The sequence below is a fragment of the Myxine glutinosa genome, chromosome 9 (genome assembly GCF_964187855.1).
Source record: "Myxine glutinosa chromosome 9, kmMyxGlut1.1, whole genome shotgun sequence".
Classification (NCBI taxonomy): Eukaryota; Metazoa; Chordata; class Myxini; order Myxiniformes; family Myxinidae; genus Myxine; species Myxine glutinosa.
Genome location: NC_136269.1, coordinates 46,236,246 through 46,254,990, shown reverse-complemented (window position 1 = coordinate 46,254,990; position 18,745 = coordinate 46,236,246). Strand labels below are relative to the sequence as shown.

The following is an 18,745-nucleotide window of genomic DNA, read 5'->3' as shown; positions in this document are numbered from 1 at the left end:
GAAGATCCACAAGGGTGCATTCATGAAGTCACAAAACAAAGAATATTCGGGATTATTTTATTTACAGGAGGTTTATTATTTGTCTTCTTACAAGATATTAAGATGTTAAAGCTGGTATCCTCAATGTCTTTACTATATGTATCTACATGCTAGAGAAACTTATTAACTCGTATCAGGGACAGTGAGTTGTAGTATTAAACTGTTGCAAGATTAGATGATTCAGCTCTTTGCATATATTGTTATGAATTTGGGTGGAGGAATATCTAGAGCCAGGCAGATCTACATAGGTAGGTACTCGACTGTCGTGATAGGGAATCTACCTGTAATAAGTTCTATGTTTAGCCCGGATGTCGGTATAAGTTGTATTGGTGTCCCCGCCATGGGGGGGGGGGGGGGGGGGGGAGGAGCATGCTAAGTAGTGCAGGGATTATGGGTAAAATTCCTTCGTTTGTCGTCCCCTCTGTCGTCAACCCAGTGTCCATTATGGCAACGCACTCATTTAGACACCTAGATAGGTCCCTTAGTGCACACATTAAATCATTTCCTCCCCTTACAATGACTGACTGGAAGAAAACAGGCAGGAAGCCAGATCGGGGCACCGCCGATGGGGCCGCCACCAGCCACACCACCAGCTGGCCCAGCAACGGGCAACATGGCAGGCAATGGCCACGCCCAGGGAATGGGTGATTGGTTGAGGCGGAAGGCGCGAAGATTCAGCCAATCAGCGTGGAAGGCACGAACACGTAACTTAGAAGGGGGTTGCCGGTTGGAGGAAGAGCGCCGGTGACATGGAAAGGCGGGAAAGACCACGAAGAATCGAGGCTCTGATTGGGAATGTGCTAGAACTGACGTCACCGGGTGAGTGACAAAAGCGACTCGCCCACGGGCATTCGCGCTCTTGCCTGGGTTGATTCGTGCTCTTCCCTGCATTCTTGACTGGTGGTGGTTGGCGTCTTCCCGGAGTTGGAGCGGTGCTCGGTGCTTGGAGTTTGGAGTGAGGCGTGCCGTGGAGCAGACGAGGCTGGGGAGAGCGGGCGGCTCGGGGCCTAGCAGAGCGTGGGCGAAGTGGACGGAGCCTTCTTCGCGCCAGCGTCGGGGCCGGACGGGGCCGCGTTTGACGACGGACGCACCACTGCAGACAGTTGAGACCCACCACATCTCACACAAATACACGACGAACATTTTATTTTATTAATTCATTTCCTTTGTCTCGTATTTGAAGTTTGTTTATCTTCCGTCGCGTTCCATGGTATCGAGTTTGTAATAAATCATTCCTTTTGTACATTTTACCTCCCGTGTTCGAGTTCATCAATTTGCAGGGTTGAAGGCTGCCGTCGGATCGCTACAGCTAAGCGCTGGCCGCTCCTTCTTATTCATTCTTCCTCCCGTGGTTTTATAGTCGAATCTGGAATTGATCGTCGCCTCGGAGTTAAAGCCCGTTTTTTCATCCGCGAGCCCTGGTATTAACCGAGAGATTTGCGCGACAATATTAAAGGTATTACCTTTCTGATTGGAATTATTTTTTTTATTTTTTTTGTATACAAAGTCAAGGCCCATGTAAGAGCTAACACATTAAACACGAAAACGTGCACGGACACGGGCGGTTCGTGTGCAGCCACCCGGCTGCTGGTTGCATCATTTATGTGGGTGTGTCTGCCGCTGATACAATGCCTCTCTATAACCAGTTATCTGGTACTCATTTTGCCAACCTCGGAAGGATGACAAGCTGAGTCAACCCCACCTGGCGTTACTTCAACGAGATTCGAACTCAGGACCTTAGGATCCCAAGCCCGCTGCTCTAACCATTAGGCCAACACCAGGTATCACGGACACATATAACATATAATAAAGGGAGCGGGAGACAAAAGTGGGGGGGAGGTGTGGTAGGGGGTGGGGGGGGGGGGAGGGGGGGGGGGAGAGAAAGGCATACAACCACAACAATATTAGAGAACATGGACGTCGGTAGAAAGGGAGCGGGCTGGGGGCTGCGGGAGGGATACAGGCTATAAAGCAAATGAACACTACTAGGAATTTTTTTTTTTTTGTATACAGAATCGAGGCTCGTGTAAGAGCTAACACATTGAACGTGAAAACATGCACAGACACATAAACCATGCAATTAACCCTTTGAGTATGGATGACGTCCAGTGCCGCAACCCGCGAAAAAGTTTTGTGTACGGATGACGTTACTACACGTCATCGACTATACCTATAAATAGATCGTCAGTACGTGGTTGCATTCCCGTACCAAAATGCCAAATTAATCCCATACCGGGGGTATTTTTATCAAAAAAAAAATCCCGTACTCAAAGGGTTAAGGGAGCGGGAGACAAGAGGGGGAGAGAGGGAAGCACACAAGCACAACAACAGAAGAGAACAGGGACGTCGGTAGATCTGTGGAAGGGGGAGGGCTGGGGGAGGAGGGAGCGGTACACGGTATAAAGAAAATGAACACTTCTAGGAATTTCAGGAAAGAAGTTGGGGATTTAAAGAGGCGGATTTGGGGTGTTTTAACGGTGGTAGAAAAGATCAAGGTTTTGGATGGGGGAAGATAAGAGATTGTGGTGAACAGCTGTGTTAAAGCCCTGGAGGGAGGAGTGGGATTGAAGAGAGTGTGGGAGTTTGTTCCAGAGGTGGTAGAAAAGAGGAATGAAGCATTGAAGGTGAGCAGAGAGTCTTGATTTTGGCAGTTTCACCAGAAGAGGGTTGCTGGCAGATCTTGCGCATCCTGCAGGAACATTTGGGGGACAGAGCACAGACAGAACAGGGGGAGCAAGGCCGTAGAGGAGTCTGTAGAAGACAGAAAGACCACCAATCTGCCTGCGGTGAGCGAGTGAAAGGCCCTCAGAACCAGCTTCATCGCAGGAGATACCAATGATTCTGAAAGCTTTTGTTTCTGCAGTGTGAAGCCAAGCAAGGTGTGAGGAAGGAGCACCGGCCCAGAGGGGAGAGTAGTACTTCATTAAGCTGCGGATGAAAGCTTTGTTAATTGCAGAAAACTTTGCTTTTTTGTTTTCCTTCTCTAAGATCAAGGCTCATGGAAGAGCAAGGTTAAATTGACAATGAGGTCGCATGGCAATGATTGGGACAACCAGCAAGGGGATAAATGAACAAGAAAGAAGAAGGAGAAAACCCACTAAAATTTGTAAGTGAAAAGGTTATGTTAAGAAGGGTCAATTGGGGTAATAAAGAGTTGAGGTGTGCAATCAGCAGGGATTTTGTAAGTTTAACTAGGAAGAGGTTACTGAAAGAGAATATGCATCCTGGAGTTGCTGGGGGTGTTGGAGGACTGAGAGTGGAAGCAGCAATGTTGGAGAATAGACGGAAGAAAACAGAGAGATACCTGCCTGTGATGCGAAAGCAACAGATCTCGTGCTTCGGCCTCATCATGTGAGACTCCAATCATTTTGAGAGCTTTAAATTCCACAGAATCGAAGAGCGACAGATGTGATGCTTGATCACCAGGCAATAGCAGAGAGCCGTACTCCATTGAGCTACAGCCAAAGGATTGTAGGCTGTAAGTAATTTCTAAGGAAAAACTTGGATTGACAAAGGATGACCAGTCTGTAGCTAGCCTTGGAGGCTGGCTTTGCTATGTGGTCTGCCTAGGAAAAGTGATGGCTGATGATGAGACTTCGACATTCAAGAGTCGACCCTCTTGCTCGATCTACATCTCATTTTATCAGGACTACTTCTGTAAGTTTGGATTTGTTCAGGATTACTCAGTGGGGCAAATGTAATCAAGTTAGGTTCAATGCTTCTAAAATTCAATTTCTTCCTATTTCTCTTTTGAAAACCCTCTCAACTTTACAATCTCCTTTCAAGGCTCTACAATTTTGCCATTCAACACAGTAAACATAGTTGGTATTACTGTAACATCAAATATATCTTGGAAACTTCACATTGTACAAATAGCGAAATTTGTCTCTAAGAAACTGGAAGTACTAATGAAGATATCGAAGATTCTTCTCGTCTGAACAGTTGCTCCGACTATATAAAGGATTGATTCATATAGAGTACTGCTTTCGCATCTGGGGATGTTCTAGCCCTACATACTTACTTGACAGAGTCGAGTCTAAAATAGTTTGACTTATTAACTCTCCCAATCTGACCTCAAACTTCGACCTGCTTGAAGTATGCCATAATGTTGGCTCTCATTCCTTTTCTAAAGATATTATTTCAGTTTCTGTTTCTGAAAACTGACTGCTTGTGTTCCTCCACCATTACCTATATCATGAAATACTCATCAGGTCACTACATCACATGAGTATTGTGTGACTGTTGGCAACTCAAGGGTGGGCCGTTGTGATGTTTGTTTCTTTCCCTTCACCGCTAAGCTCTGGAAGTATTTACCATCTCATGTCTTTCCTAACAGTTATGACCTACCCCTTTCCAAAAGACGAGGACTATAAGTCTGTGACTTGAGTCTTTAACATAAAAAATTGGAAGCAAACTCACTGGCCTATAGCTTCTATGAGTGTGTTTTTGCACTCTTCCTGTGACCAGGAGTGAGGTTTGCTGATTTATATGCAGAGGGGAGGTGGCCAAAAGAGGACAGACTGAATTGGGTAGATAGAGGAGGATCAAGAAGGGCAGAGTATGATTTTATAACAAGGGCACTGATGTTATCTGGGTGTAATGCCAAGGTTGTACAAAACGTTATCTCTGTTCTGAAGTGAGAAGTAGTGGATATCGTGATGAGGAAGTAGACAATGTTTGCCATTTGTGGCATACAAATTCAGAAAATGCGACAATTAAAAAGTCAATAAAAGCTTTTAAAATAAGAAGGGCAAGTAATCAAATGTTATGTTTCTGGTGCTGATTGAGCAGTTTTATTTATTTGCTCCCCAGTACAACATATGTTTCTTGGTTTTCTCTCGCTACTTGCCCTCTAATGGGATGATTTCAAAACATTAACCAAAAAAATCAACACTAATGCGTCAATGGTTAGGCCTCCACCTGCGATAGATGTCAACCCATTGCTACATTTTATCTCAATTGAAGGTCATGTGAAAAATCAGATCAGATGAGAGAGAAACAGTCCATACTTATGCCAAGTTTGGTTGAAATTGCTTCAGCGGTTCACAGTTATTGTGATAACAAAAGAAATCTTCTACTTTCACATAAAAGGCACATGACATTTGACCTTTGACTCCAAAATGTAATCGGTTCATCTTTGCACCATAGTGCATACTTGTACCAGGTTTGGTCAAAATCTCTTCAGGGGTTCACAAGTTGTTGCAGTAATGAAAATCTGCTACTCACAGACGTACCCCAGGATGGTCGACCAGAAAACATAATGTCTTTGGTTGTGGATACATACAAATTGGATCAAGTAGGAGGTATTTATAATGATTCAAAAGCTTTCAAAGCAATAAGCAAATTTGTTCTATTAAGAGGAATGAAAGATGTAAAAAATGATTGAAGCAACGAAATAGGCAGAAAGAGTTCAAGATTAATTCATGACCAAGTTTTTTTTTTTGTTTTTTTTAATGCCTCCGCTACCAAATGTGCCAGAAGCCTTATGTTTTCGGGTTGTCCTTTCCACTGTGCGTTGGTCTGTGTGTGCGTGCATAGCAGATTTTCATTACCGTGATAAATTGTGATCTGATAACTTGTGAACTGCTAAAGGGATTTTGACCAAACATTGGCAAAAGTATTAACTGAATCGATTTTTGGTTCAGAAGGTCAAAGTTCTATCCCCTATGGTCATTTGAACTTGAATTGAAAATCATTGTTGCCACAATTACTTGTGAACCACAGAAGGGATTTCAACCAAACTTGGAACAATTATGGCCTGCAATAAAAAGATGAACTGATTCAATTTTGGGTTCAACGGGTCATGTGCCGTTTGAAAATCATTTTGCACATCATAACTTGAGTTGGAAGCATCTGATGTTTTCTCTCTTCTACTTACTCTTCTAATCTATACTCCTCTACCCTTTTATCGCTCGCTCTTTCCCTCTCTCTCATGTGACCTTTAATTGAGATCAAATGTAACAGTGGGTTTGACATTTGACGTGGACAGAGGCATATCCATCGACGTATGTGCATCAAATTCTATTTTCTAGTTAAGAAAGAAACAACAACAACAACAACAGGCATTTTAAGGCCATTTTCCCTGCAAGAGCAGGGGTTAGCCTTGCGGTCCCCATGACAATGTTCTCCATTTTGCCCTATTTTCTGCATCTCTCCTTGTTAACCCCCTTGCCCGCATTTCTTCTTCGACAATCTTTAGCCAAGTCTGTCTCAGTCTTCCCCATCCTCTACTTCCTTCTACATTCATTTCCATCACTCTTCTCAACCAGTCACTTTCATCCTTCCTCAACACATGACCAAACCATCTCAACCTGTTCCTCTTCACAGCATCAATCACAGGCTCTATTCCCATCATCTTTCACAATTCATCATTTGTCTTCCTCTCTCTCAACGATACTCCACACATCCACCGAACCATTCGCATTTCCACCCTTTCCAGCATTCGTTGCTGCTCTACGTTCATTACCCATGTCTCACTCCCATAAATCATAACACTTCTCACACATGCAGCATACATCTTTCCCTTCAGCTTCAACGACACTCCCCTCCTCATCAGCACGCCACTCAGTTCCTGAAACTTCTTCCATGCACATCTCACTCCAGCAACCGTTGCCGAGTCTGATCCACCTTCTCCATTCAGCATGTCTCCTTGGTAACAAAATGTTTTCACACCTTCCAGCTTCACGCCGTCTCCAAGATCCAACTCAACATTTCCTCCATCTGCAGCTCCCTCTGTGCACGCCTTACACTTGAATGTAGCTGCTACACTGGTTAATGACCCTCTCAAACCACTACATTTTTGATGAACCCACTCAGCGCACATTGTACATTGAATGGAATTCACTCCGACACCCTTCCTGCACACAGCACATGGCCACTTCCCAGTTCTTTCCACCTCACCATATGCTTTACCACTTGCCATCACCTTCGTCTTTCCGATATTCACCTTCAGACCTTTTGTCTCCATACATTCCTTCCACTTGTTCATCTTCTCCTTCAGTCCATCCATACTTTCTGCAATCAACACCAGATCATCTGCATACAACAACTCCCACGGTAAACCCTCCTTTACGTTCCGAGCCAGCACCTCCATCACAGCTACAAATAGTAGTGGACTGAGTACCGACCCCTGATGCACTCCCACCTTTACCTCAAACTCACCACTGTTCCCGTCCTTCGTCCTTTCAGCTGTGCGTGCTCTTTTGTACATTGCCATCACTACTCTGATCAGCCATTCCTCCACTCCTAACTTCCTCAATGCCCATGTCAATACTTCGTGTGGAACCCTATCGAATGCTTTCTCCAGATCAACAAACCCAAGAAACAACTTCTTCCTCTTCTCCATGTACTTCTCCTGCAACTGCCTCACAATAAAAAGTGCGTCTGTCGTTCCTCTTCCTGGCATAAATCCAAACTGCATTTCGTCGATCTTCACTTTCTTCCTTATCCTCCTCTCCAACACCCTTTCCAATACCTTCATTCCATGCTCCAATAACTTTATCGCTCGGTACGAGCCACACTCCAGAGGGTCACCTTTCCCCTTGTATGGAGGGACGAGGGTACGCAGTTCCCAATCCACTGGAATGCGGCCTTCTTTCACCACCAGATTGCAGATCTCTGTCATTCTCTTCACACCCCAACTTCCTGCTGCCTTCAACATATCTCCCACAACTCCCCTCGGCCCTCCCGCTTTTCTACTCTTCAGTAGTTAAGAAAGAAAGAAGAACAGTAAATGAAATAGAAAGCAGAGAAGTGTAAAAAGGAGAACACAGAGGATAAAATAAACCTTATTAGGCACGTGTCTGTCTTGAGACAATGATGCATCTCTCCCGCTGAGGCCTAGGCCATGAGGCTAGTCATACTAATTCAAATTAAAAAAGACACACCCAAAATATATGAATGAGACGCTGTAAGGAATTCAAAACACAATTGACAACACAGCATTGAAATTATAACGGAAAAAAACAGAACCAGTGCAGAATTTTTAACTTTTAGGAATGTCATGGGGGCAACTCCACACATGGGCTTATTGACTTCCTCTATTCTCAAAGCCAACATGTGGCTCTCAACGGAATCCTTTCTTCTCCTCTCCCTATTAAGACTGGAGTGTTCCCAAGCAGTGTTCTCGGCCAAGTCCTATCACTAATCTTCATCAACAACCTCTCTTACACTCTGGAAAACCCGCTTTATCTATTTGCTGATGACTCCACCCTCTGCCATGACATCTCTCATGCTTCACACAGGCAGGCTACAGCCTCTTCCCTCTCTAAAGACCTTACAAGCTGACCTTAAGGCCTTCACAAAAATTGCAAGCTGGTCAAACACTTGGAATATGTCTTTCAATCCTGACAAATCAATCCTCTTGAGGAAGTTCAGTGATTCAATCTCCTGGAATTCACTATCAGCCATGATTCTTCTTGGGCAAACAACATTGCAACGTATGTCTCCAAAGCCAGCCGCCGACTTTTTTATACTTTGGCTAAGGCTTATAATAAAACTGACACACACACACACACACCTCGTTTTTTCATTTCTGTTCCTCACAATTATATCTCTCTCTTTTATACACACACACACACACACACACACACACACACACACACACACACACACACACACACACACACACACACACACACACACACACTGAATTAATTGTACAGTATCGGTTTTTCCTAAACTTAAATAATTTAAAGGATTGTTGTAAATGATGTTAATTTCACAACATCCCATATTCAACTTTATTTAAATTGTAAACCTCAAACATAGTTTCTCCACCTAAAGTTAGAACCTTAACCTGTAAGCAATTGACTCGTTTCCCGACTGCATGGATCATCAGCTGGGTACCGTTCTTCCTCGAGGTTTCGATCCTTTCAGCCCAGGACCTCTCCAAACGGCGGATCCACAATCTCGATCATGGATCCACATCAATAGATGGTACATCAGTAGATCCACAACCTCAGTTGCATCCAGGCAGTCAGTCAACCCATCAATGCACCAACATATTGCATCGCACATTTGCTACAGGTCAATAGCTAAACTACAGACTTGGCATTTAATATGGAATATTTTTTTTCCCTTGACTTGGGCTTACTTTCTTAACTCAGTATATCACTCTGGTGAGTTTCTTTTACACTTTGGTGATTTATTTGTTAAAAGAACCATGTCACTGATTGTCTTTCACAGCAAGAAGTCAATAACAGGATAATATCACAGGTGGCGTGACAAAATGTAAGTACAGGTACATTTGACGATTGGCTTCACAATCGGGTATATAAGGGTTGTTGCGTTCTGTATTAGTGGAAAACAACTGCTGCACGTCTCCAAAAGTTATTGCCGCGTCCTCTGGAGATGGTCCGTCAACTCGACAATGCTGTTTGTCATGGAGTGGTGGCTTTACGAAATTACGGCATTGCTCGGCAGTATGGCATCACTCAAGGTCAGGTGTCAAAGATCCTGAAACGAAATGCTCAGAGGGGTGTCCCTTCTCCAATACCGAGGCCAGGACGTCCCCGCAGACCCACAAGGAGGGATGATCGCCAGCTGCACCGGTTAGTCCGCAATGGCCGTACCAAGTCAGCTAATCGGCTTAGGGCTGAGTGGCAGCAACTGACAAATGTGCCTGTATCCAGAAGGCTAGTCAACCAACGACTGGTTCAAGCAGGCTATCGTGCCAGGCGTCCCCTGAGAAAGCCACGCCTGACCAGACAACACCGCCAGCGCCGATTGCAGTGGGCCAGAGAGCACCGTCAATGGCAGCCAGGACACTGGAATCACGTGATCTTCAGTGACGAGTCTAGATTTCTGGTCTATCGTCAAGATGGCCGCGTCCGAGTGCGCAGGCAAGTGCATGAAGCCTACAACAAAGATTGTATAGTGCCAAGAGTCCAAGCTGGAGGTGGTGGGGTGACAGTTTGGGCTGCTTTTCATGCAGGGGGCAAAACGAACCTGGTTGTTCTGAATGGAATCCTGAACCAGTTCATGTACAGGGCCATTCTGGAAGAAACATTGCTTCCATTTGCTCGTGCAGCCTTTCGAGGAAACTTTGTCTTCCAAGATGACAATGCACGGCCTCATTGTGCTCGCATGATCCAACACTTTCTTGCTGACCGTGGTGTAGAGCATATGGAGTGGCCTGCCATGTCCCCGGATATGAATCCGATAGAGAACTTGTGGGCGGAATTAACGCGTCAAATCGACCACTTGGACAGCAGCCGACCTCTGTGCGTGAATTGCAGCAGGCTATTGTCTCTGCGTGGCAAGCGATTCCTGTCCAAACCTTGGCAAATCTCGTGAACAGCATGCCTCAATGTGTACGTGCTCTCCTGAATGCTCGTGGGTGTTACACCAATACTGAACTGTAATTTTACTGTCTGTAATCCCAGTCGTAATTTAACTTTTGTTTTTGTTAAAAAAAAATTTGGCTAATGTGCAAAATAAAGAGCTACTTCTGGAAAATGTACAGAAGTTTAACACAGTACTGTCCGTGAATTGAGTTCGATATCAGTTTACATCACTTTCAAGGATCAATTTATTTGTTTCGAAATGTCAAATGTGGTTTTTGTTTCTTTTAAAGGTCACATTAACAAAATCGAGAATAATTTCAACATAATTCCAATGAACTTTTGGTTCTAAGACATCTTGAAAAGTAAGTTCACCCCACAAAACAAATATTCCATATTAAATGCCAAGTCTGTATATTTGAGGTTTTACATATAATTAATTATTTAGTTTTTTTTTTTTTTTTTTTTTTTTTTGTATACAAGATCGAGGCTCGTGAAAGAGCGAACATTAATCACACAGAAAGACAAACAGACACATAAAACAAATAACATCGGGAGCGGTAGACAAGATGGGGAGAGAGGGGGAAGGACACAAACACAACATTTGAGAGCAGGGACCGAGAGACATGGAGACATCGAGAGAACTGTGGGAGGGAGAGGGCTTTGGGGGGGAGGCATGGGAAGGGGGGGGGGGGTGGGAGAGGTATAAAAGATATGGACACTGCCAGGACTTCCAGGAAAGAAGTTGGAATTTCAAACAAGGTGGATCTGGGGTGAATTAGTGGGGGTAGAAAAGATCAAGGTTTTGGATGGGGGAAGATAAGAGATGGTGATGAACAGCTGTTTTAAAGACCTGGAGGGAGGAGTGTGATTGAAGTGAGTGTGGGAGTTTGTTCCAGAGGCGGGAGAAAAGAGGAATGAAAGAGTGAAGATGAGCAGAGAGCCGAGATTTCGGCAGTTTAACCATCAGAGGGTGGCTGGCAGATCTTGTGCGACCTGTAGGAATATTTGGGGGACAGAGCACAGAGAGAGCTGGGGGAGCAAGGCCGGAGAGGAGTCGGTAGAAGACAGAAAGACCACCTCCCTGCCTGCGGTGAGTGAGTGAAAGGCCCTCAGAGATAGCTTCATCGCGGGAGATTCCAATGATTCTGAAAGCTTTGGATTCAACAGCGTGAAGCCGAGCCAGGTGTGAGGCAGGAGCACCAGCCCATAGGGGAGAACAGTATTCCATTGAGCTGCGGATGAAAGCCTTGTATGTGGTGAGGAGCTCAGGTGTGCCTAGGAAGGACTTCGCACGATGGAGGATGCCCAGTCGGCGACTGGCTTTGGAGGCCAGCTTGGAAATGTGGTTTTCCCCAGAAAGATCATGGCAGATAGTGAGACCCAAAAGCTTGAGCGACAGAACTTCTTGGAGAGGATTGTTGAGAAAGTAGATGGGAGGGTTGTCCAGTCGATCTTTTCGGAGAGACATAGTAAGAGTGTGAGATTTATCAGGATTGAAAGACATGTTCCACTTGTTTGACCAGTCTGTGATTTTGTCCAGGTCTTCAGAGAGTGAGGAGGCTGCAGACTGCCGATCTGAGGGAAGAGGAATGGAGCGGCAGAAAGTGGAGTCATCAGCAAAGACATAGAGAGGATTTTCCAGAGAGTCGGAGAGATCATTGATAAAGACCAGAAAAAGCACAGGGCCCAGCACACTGCCTTGGGGAACTCCAGCCTGAACAGGAAGGGGAGATGAGAGAAATCCATTCAGGGCCACACGTTGACTACGACCAGAGAGGAAGTCCGCAAGCCATGCATGGAGATTTCCATGGATACCATAGGAGGAGAGTTTGGTGAGCAGAGCTGGGTGCCAAACCGTATCGAAGGCACGTGATATGTCAAGGGAGACAGCTCTGATTTCCTGTTTGGCATTGAGGACCTCCATCCATTGTTGAGACAGCAGAAGCAGCATGTCCAGAGTAGAGTGACCTGGTCTGAAACCAAATTGATGATCAGAGATCAAGCCATTGGAGAAGAGGAAAGATTTCATATCCGAAGCAATGATGGATTCCATGACTTTGCTGATAATTGGGAGCAGGCTGATTGGTCTGTAGTTGCAAGGATCTGTTTTTGCACCTTTTTTGTGTAAAGCGGTAATGTTTGCTGATTTCCAGGATGCTGGCAGATGACCTTGAGCAAAAGATAGGGTGAAAAGAACAGAGAGAGGGTGAGATAGAGCGGCAGAGCAGGATTTTAGCACCCGTGGGTCCTAAAATGTGGTTTCTTTTAACTTGTAACATCTAGCCGTTACTGTACAATTAATTATATTGTTTGTGGTTTTCATGCTTTGAAATGTAGTTGAACAAACATAATATATCATATAAATGTAGTTTAACAAACATTAAAATCACATCAACAAAGAATAAACATATAAATATATGAGAAACAGTATAGTGGATTTTCCACCAAAAGATATTGACAAATCAGCGGGAGAAGCCTCACCAAAAGAAATGTCAATCATCACACACATCTCGTTTTTTCATTTCTGTTCCTCACAATTCTATCTCTCTCTTTTATTCACACATACAGCCTGGTGTTGGCTTAGCGGTTAGGGTGCCGGCTTGGGATCCTAGTATCCTGAGTTCGAATCCCGGTCGATCACTGAATTAACGCCAGGGGGGTTGACTCAGCCTGTCATCCTTCCGAGGTCGGCATATTGAGTACCAGCTTGCTGGGATGAATGATCACGGTGTACACCCCGATTTGGAATAGGTACACCGTATCCCTGCGCATCGTAAGAGCATGACCAAGGGTTGGCGTCAGGAAGGGCATCCGGCCATAAAAACATTGCCTCAAACAGGGAACCATGATTGTCATGAAGCCCGCAAGGCTAACCCCCGCTCTAGCGGGGAAAATGGCCTTAAAACGATCATTCATTCATTCATTCATTCATTCATATTTCTTTTATTCACACACACACACACACACACACACACACACACACACACACACACACACACGACATGTCCGACATATGTCCGACATATGTCCGACACACACGGACATACTGACGAGACAAACACTTAACGCAGTCACCGAACTCGGGGGAAGTTGGGGAACTTTGGGGCAACTAGGTGAATGTGGAACTTGGAATCCTCCGCAATAGTCCTTCGTTGGCACACCTGAATTTTTATTTACCTACAAGGTGTCAACCGCAGCCTGATGGAGTACTTCTCTCCACTCCGGAAATTTTGCTCAGCTTAACACTGTGGAAGCCAAGGCCTTTAAATTATTGGAATCTCCTGCGATGAAGCTGAGAAGTGCTTATCACTTTGCCATCACAGACAGGTCAGTGGTCTCTCCGTCTTCAACCTCATCCTTTCTAGTCTTGCACCCTCTGTTCTTTCTGTGCTTTGTCCCTCCCCTCCCGCCTCCACCCTGCCTCCCACCTTCCCCAGGTGTCTGCAGGGCTCGCACGGTCCACCATCAACCCTCTTCTGGTGAAACTACCTAAATCCAGGGTTGCTGCTCACCTCCACTCATTTCTTCCTCTTTTTTTCTGGCATGTGGAATCAACTTCCTCATTCTCTTCAATCTCATTCTTCCCTCTACGTCTTCAGGACAGCTATTCACTGCCATCTCTGATCGTCCCCAATCCAAAATCATGATCTTTTCTACCCTCATTAACCTCACCCAAATCCCTCCTCCCTCCAATTTTACAGTTTTCCCTCCTTGAAGTTTCCTTCTGTATCCATCTTGTCCAGCCCATGCATCCTCTGTATCCATCTTATCCACCCCTTGCATACATGTTTTGCATCCTGTTTTTGTCTGTTACATCCTGATCCATTCAATGTACAAGCTGTTCTACGAGCCTCGACTATTTATACGAAAAAATCCTATGTTTCAGCAAGCTCAGACCTGGAACCAGAAGCCAAGAACTTTGGGTCATCTTCCACAAAAAGTACATCTAATAGAGGCTGTCCATTCAGTTATATGGTTGGCCACTCATTCCCATAAGGGTCATTATGGACCATAACTTAAACGATTGATTTTTTTTCATTAATGCGTCTCCCAAAAAAATAAAATTCATTTTTATCTCAAATTATTTTTCTTAAATCCAAAGTCGATTATTTTATTAACTTTATCGTCATGGAATGTTTATTCTAACAGCATGTACATCTGTCTAACATAAGAGGTTCCCATGAGGCGAAACACGACATCACTCGTAAACCAAAAACTCATTTTAATAAGAAAGCTTCTTGCAACAACAGCTCCAATCTGGAGCTATTTGTCAATGGTTTTAAAATCTATTTGAGATAGCAAGTTGAAGTTCTGCAACTTTAAACATCTTGGATGATATTGCGAGGCAAAAAACATTAACCGTTTTAGTTTTCCTTCTGGATGAAATAATAAAACGTGTTTATGGGCTCGTGCATTCATGTGAGTCGTGAAATATGCCGACTACCACTCACCCATGAATTTGCCGACCAACCAAGGGTTTCCTTGTAGCAGGAATATTTAATCGACCAACCCAGCTGTGACAAATTTAGTTTGACGACAAAAACCGTTTTAAATCGGGTCAAATGTTATTTCAAATATTAAAATGCCTTTAAAGAGGTAAACATTCACTGACGCACAATATATGGAAGTGATTGACACACACATAGTCTTGCAAATAAATAGGTCATCCTACTATATTAAATAAGGCAATTGGATGTATGTATGTATGTACAGCATGTGTGGTGTGTATGGGGGGATTGGGGTGTGGGAGGGACTTGTGATTTTTGCCCGAACTCCACAAAATTTTGCATGTGCTGGTAGTACCCAGGGTAACCCACCACCCATGAGGAGGTGGGATGGATGACGACCTGCCAAAGCTCCCGGAGGGAGCGGGTGTTTTTCGTATACTTATTAAGTGGTTCCCATGTTTGAGGATAAGGGTTTCAAACAGTGATGAACCAAACCAAAATAATTGTTTATTGTATTACCATGATAAATAAATTAGCTCGGTTTTACAGGGCATATTTGTTGGTAATTATTTTTAAAAAAAATCCTGGATCTTGAACATCACATCCTTGCAACCTCATCACTGTCCCAAGCCAATTTGCAAATCATGCCCTTTCCACCATCCTCTTCCACCTTGTCATACACCTCCACTTCCATATAATTCTGTGCCTTATCTACAGCTTCTTTTTTGCTGCTTTTTTATTGTGCCCGTAAAGGTACAGCAACCATGCTTCCGGTTGCCTCCCTCTCTCCTTCATCTTCCCTATCCTCTTCCAAACCTCCTTTTCACCAACTGCCTTCGCTACTTCCTCTGTCCACCATACCTGGTTTCTATCCCTCGACGATGCACCCTTTCCTGACGTCCTTCCACACACAACTTCGGCAATTCCTCTAAATGCCTCTACGTACTTCTTTCACTCCTCCAAACCTTCCACTTCATTGCTAGGTTTCTCATACCTAGCCCTAACGCTCTCCTTGTACTCTACAGTGTCCCCTACACTTCCTCCACTTAATAACCTTAACCTCCCTCCTTTTCTACATCCATACCATAAACACCACATACTTGTGCTGGGTGGTAACCTGCTCTCCCATTCTAACATGCTCATAATCCAATTCTGTTCTCTGATGTGTGTGTGTGTGTGTATATATATATATATAATTATATATATATATATACATATATATATACAGGAGCGTATACTGGATCCGCATGTCGCTGTGTCCTTGGACGACTCTTCAGCACCATCCCGACACACACCACTGTGTGTGCTATGGAATGAGGTGTTTTTACGGTGGCCGTAGTGCAAATCCTGCCACCAACCTCCGTGAGAGAGGATCCAGTACCCTGGTACTAATTTCGCCGACCTCGGAAGGCTCAGTCAACCCCAACTGGTATTAATTCAACAGCTGAACGGGATTCAAACTCAGGTCCTTAAGATCCCAAGCCCGCCGCCCTACCCAGCTATGGCCATTCCATTCCTCACCACCAGCTGCACCTGCTCTTGATCCTCTCTATTCCTCTTTCCCAAACCAAATTTCCAATACATTCCTCTTCACCTGGCCTCACTACTCCAACATGCGCGTTAAAGTTCCCGGTAATACACAGCATCACCTGCAGCTCAACCATTCCCATCATCCTCTCCAGTGTGTCCCTGAATTCCAGCTTCTTTGCCTTAGTCCTTCCCGCTTGTAGCCCATATACTTACATAACACGCACCATTTGCTTCTGTATCACCACCCACGTCATAACTATACATCCCTCCCATCTTTCCACTCTGACTTGTTGCTCTGACTGCTTGCTCATCTCTTCTGATACTATTATTCCCACGCCATTACTCCTTCCTTCCCCACCCGCATGCAACAGCTTGTAACCTCCTCGTCCTGTCTCCTTTCCATCTGGTCTCCTGCACACATAACACTTCCAACCTCCTTCTCTGCATCATCTCCACCACCTCAATCCCTCTCCAGGCCATTGATCCCACATTCAAACTACCCAGCCGGACCTCTCTCCTGAACCGTTGCCTGCCTGACAGAGCTAGTACCATCTTGATTAGTTTGGGACGCTCCTCAATCAGCAGCGCTGCCCTGTCTGTCCTGCTGGACCTACTATCCTATCCTGGTATCATAATCCTGTGTGCATACATGCACACACTGCTCTTAATCCACTCGCTCTCACTGATCACGCAAATACTCTCCTCGACTCCCACGCTTGGACCTCCAGGACTCCCATGCTCTGGATCCATGCTTTTGAAAACTGCCAAGCCTCACACTCTCGGGCCACCAGTTCTTTGCCGTGCAGGGCGAACCCCAAAGGAAAACCAAGCCGAGCCCACAGGCACAAACACCAAATGTAGCCGGAACCACCAATTCACTCCACTGTCCTGTGGCCGAGCCCACAGGCACAGACAAGCACCAAACGTGGCCCGAACTGTGGATTCACTCCACTGTCCCGTGTGCCGTTCTGAGCCCACAAGCACAAACAAGTACAGTATGTTATATTAAACAGGTTATTGGTAAATCCATCCACATCATAGTTCAGGTACACATCCTCCCTTGAGAGAAGTGAGCAAACATATGATCGAGTGAGTGCATTATTTGTTTGTGTTGGAGTATCCACAATGGAGCATATTGTTTGCTCTTTGTCTCTTTGCTTGTTTGCACAATTCCCCTTTGAGGTTGTGACCGAAGGCCACAGCCTTTTAAGGGAAGTGTGCTAGCCATTAAAATTTGTACATTGGTTGTTGCTAGAGATCTAGCTGTCATTACCTCTGCCACCAAAGGTGGATTGAGGTTATGTTTTCACCCCTGTCTGTTTGTCAGTCCAATTGTTTGTTTGTTTGTGAACAAAATATCTCAAAAAGTTGTGGGCGGATTCGGTCGAAATTTGGCAGAGATGTAGCATATGTGACAAGGACGAAATGATCAGATTTTGGTGAAGATCTGGGTTCGGATCCGGCTATGAGAAATTTTAAAGTGATTCTTCACCATTGAGAGATCGGGCCAAAAACGATACATAGCAGGATATCTCAAAATGTTGTGGACGGATCTGGACGAAAATTGGAGGACCGGTTGGGTGTCTCACATTGACGATTCAATTCGATTTTGGTGAAGATCTGAATATGGATTCGGATATGAGAATTATTTAATTTTAAAGTGAGTCTTCACCATTGGGAGAAAGGGCCGAAAACGATACATAGCAGGAAATCTCAAAAAGCTATGGATGGATTTGGACGAAACTTGTTGGACAGGTTGTGTGTGTGACACCGAAGAATCGATTCAATGTTGGTGACGATCCGGATCCGTATCCAGCTAGTCGAATTTTTTAAATGATTCTTCACCATTGAGTGATATGGCCAACCAGGTGAAGGTATGCTCTCTACTGAGGGCCGTTCTAGTTTTCTTATGCTCTTGCTATGCTTATCTTGTCCAGGTCCTGTCTCTGTTGCACACTTCCGATGGACCTGCAGCTCGATGCATGCATCATGTGGCAGTGAGGGTGGTTGTAACTTTATCCAGAGAACGTCCAGGCCTTGCCAAGCATCTCCTGCTGGATCCTATGGTCGAACCTCTTCTTCGCTGTCTCCAGAATGATGGTTTGATCCTTTTTCCTTATTATTTGATCCTTATTATTTAAAAAAAATTAGCTTACCGATTAATTATAGCATATTAATTTAAGAGAGACCCTGTTAATAGAGACCCCAATCAGTCATTAGAAGAGAAAAGAACGATGTTTTAGAACTTTACGAGTATGAGCTCAGGGGTTTTTGTTTTGCTGCCTACGTACCAAGGGGATTTTACAATGAAGTTTGAATTACCGTATTCCATTATTATTATGACTGAAGCCATGCTTCTTTGTTCCGGCATAATCATTTTGCATCGTTGTTTAGATAACCCTCTCTAACCCACAATTTATCAATGATGTTGATTTTGGGGTT

The 18,745-nt window shown here is 44.6% G+C and overlaps 1 protein-coding gene across 1 annotated transcript in view; it reads left to right on the top strand.

The window, feature by feature from the left end:
- The window catches only part of TANGO6 (transport and golgi organization 6 homolog), a gene marked incomplete in the record, with an annotated part of 435,716 nt that overhangs the window by 28,612 nt on the left and 388,359 nt on the right, over nucleotides 1–18,745 (top strand). The window contains 1 exon segment of the mRNA XM_078784327.1: nucleotides 18,241–18,403. Coding sequence (XP_078640453.1) covers nucleotides 18,241–18,403 — 163 coding nt within the window.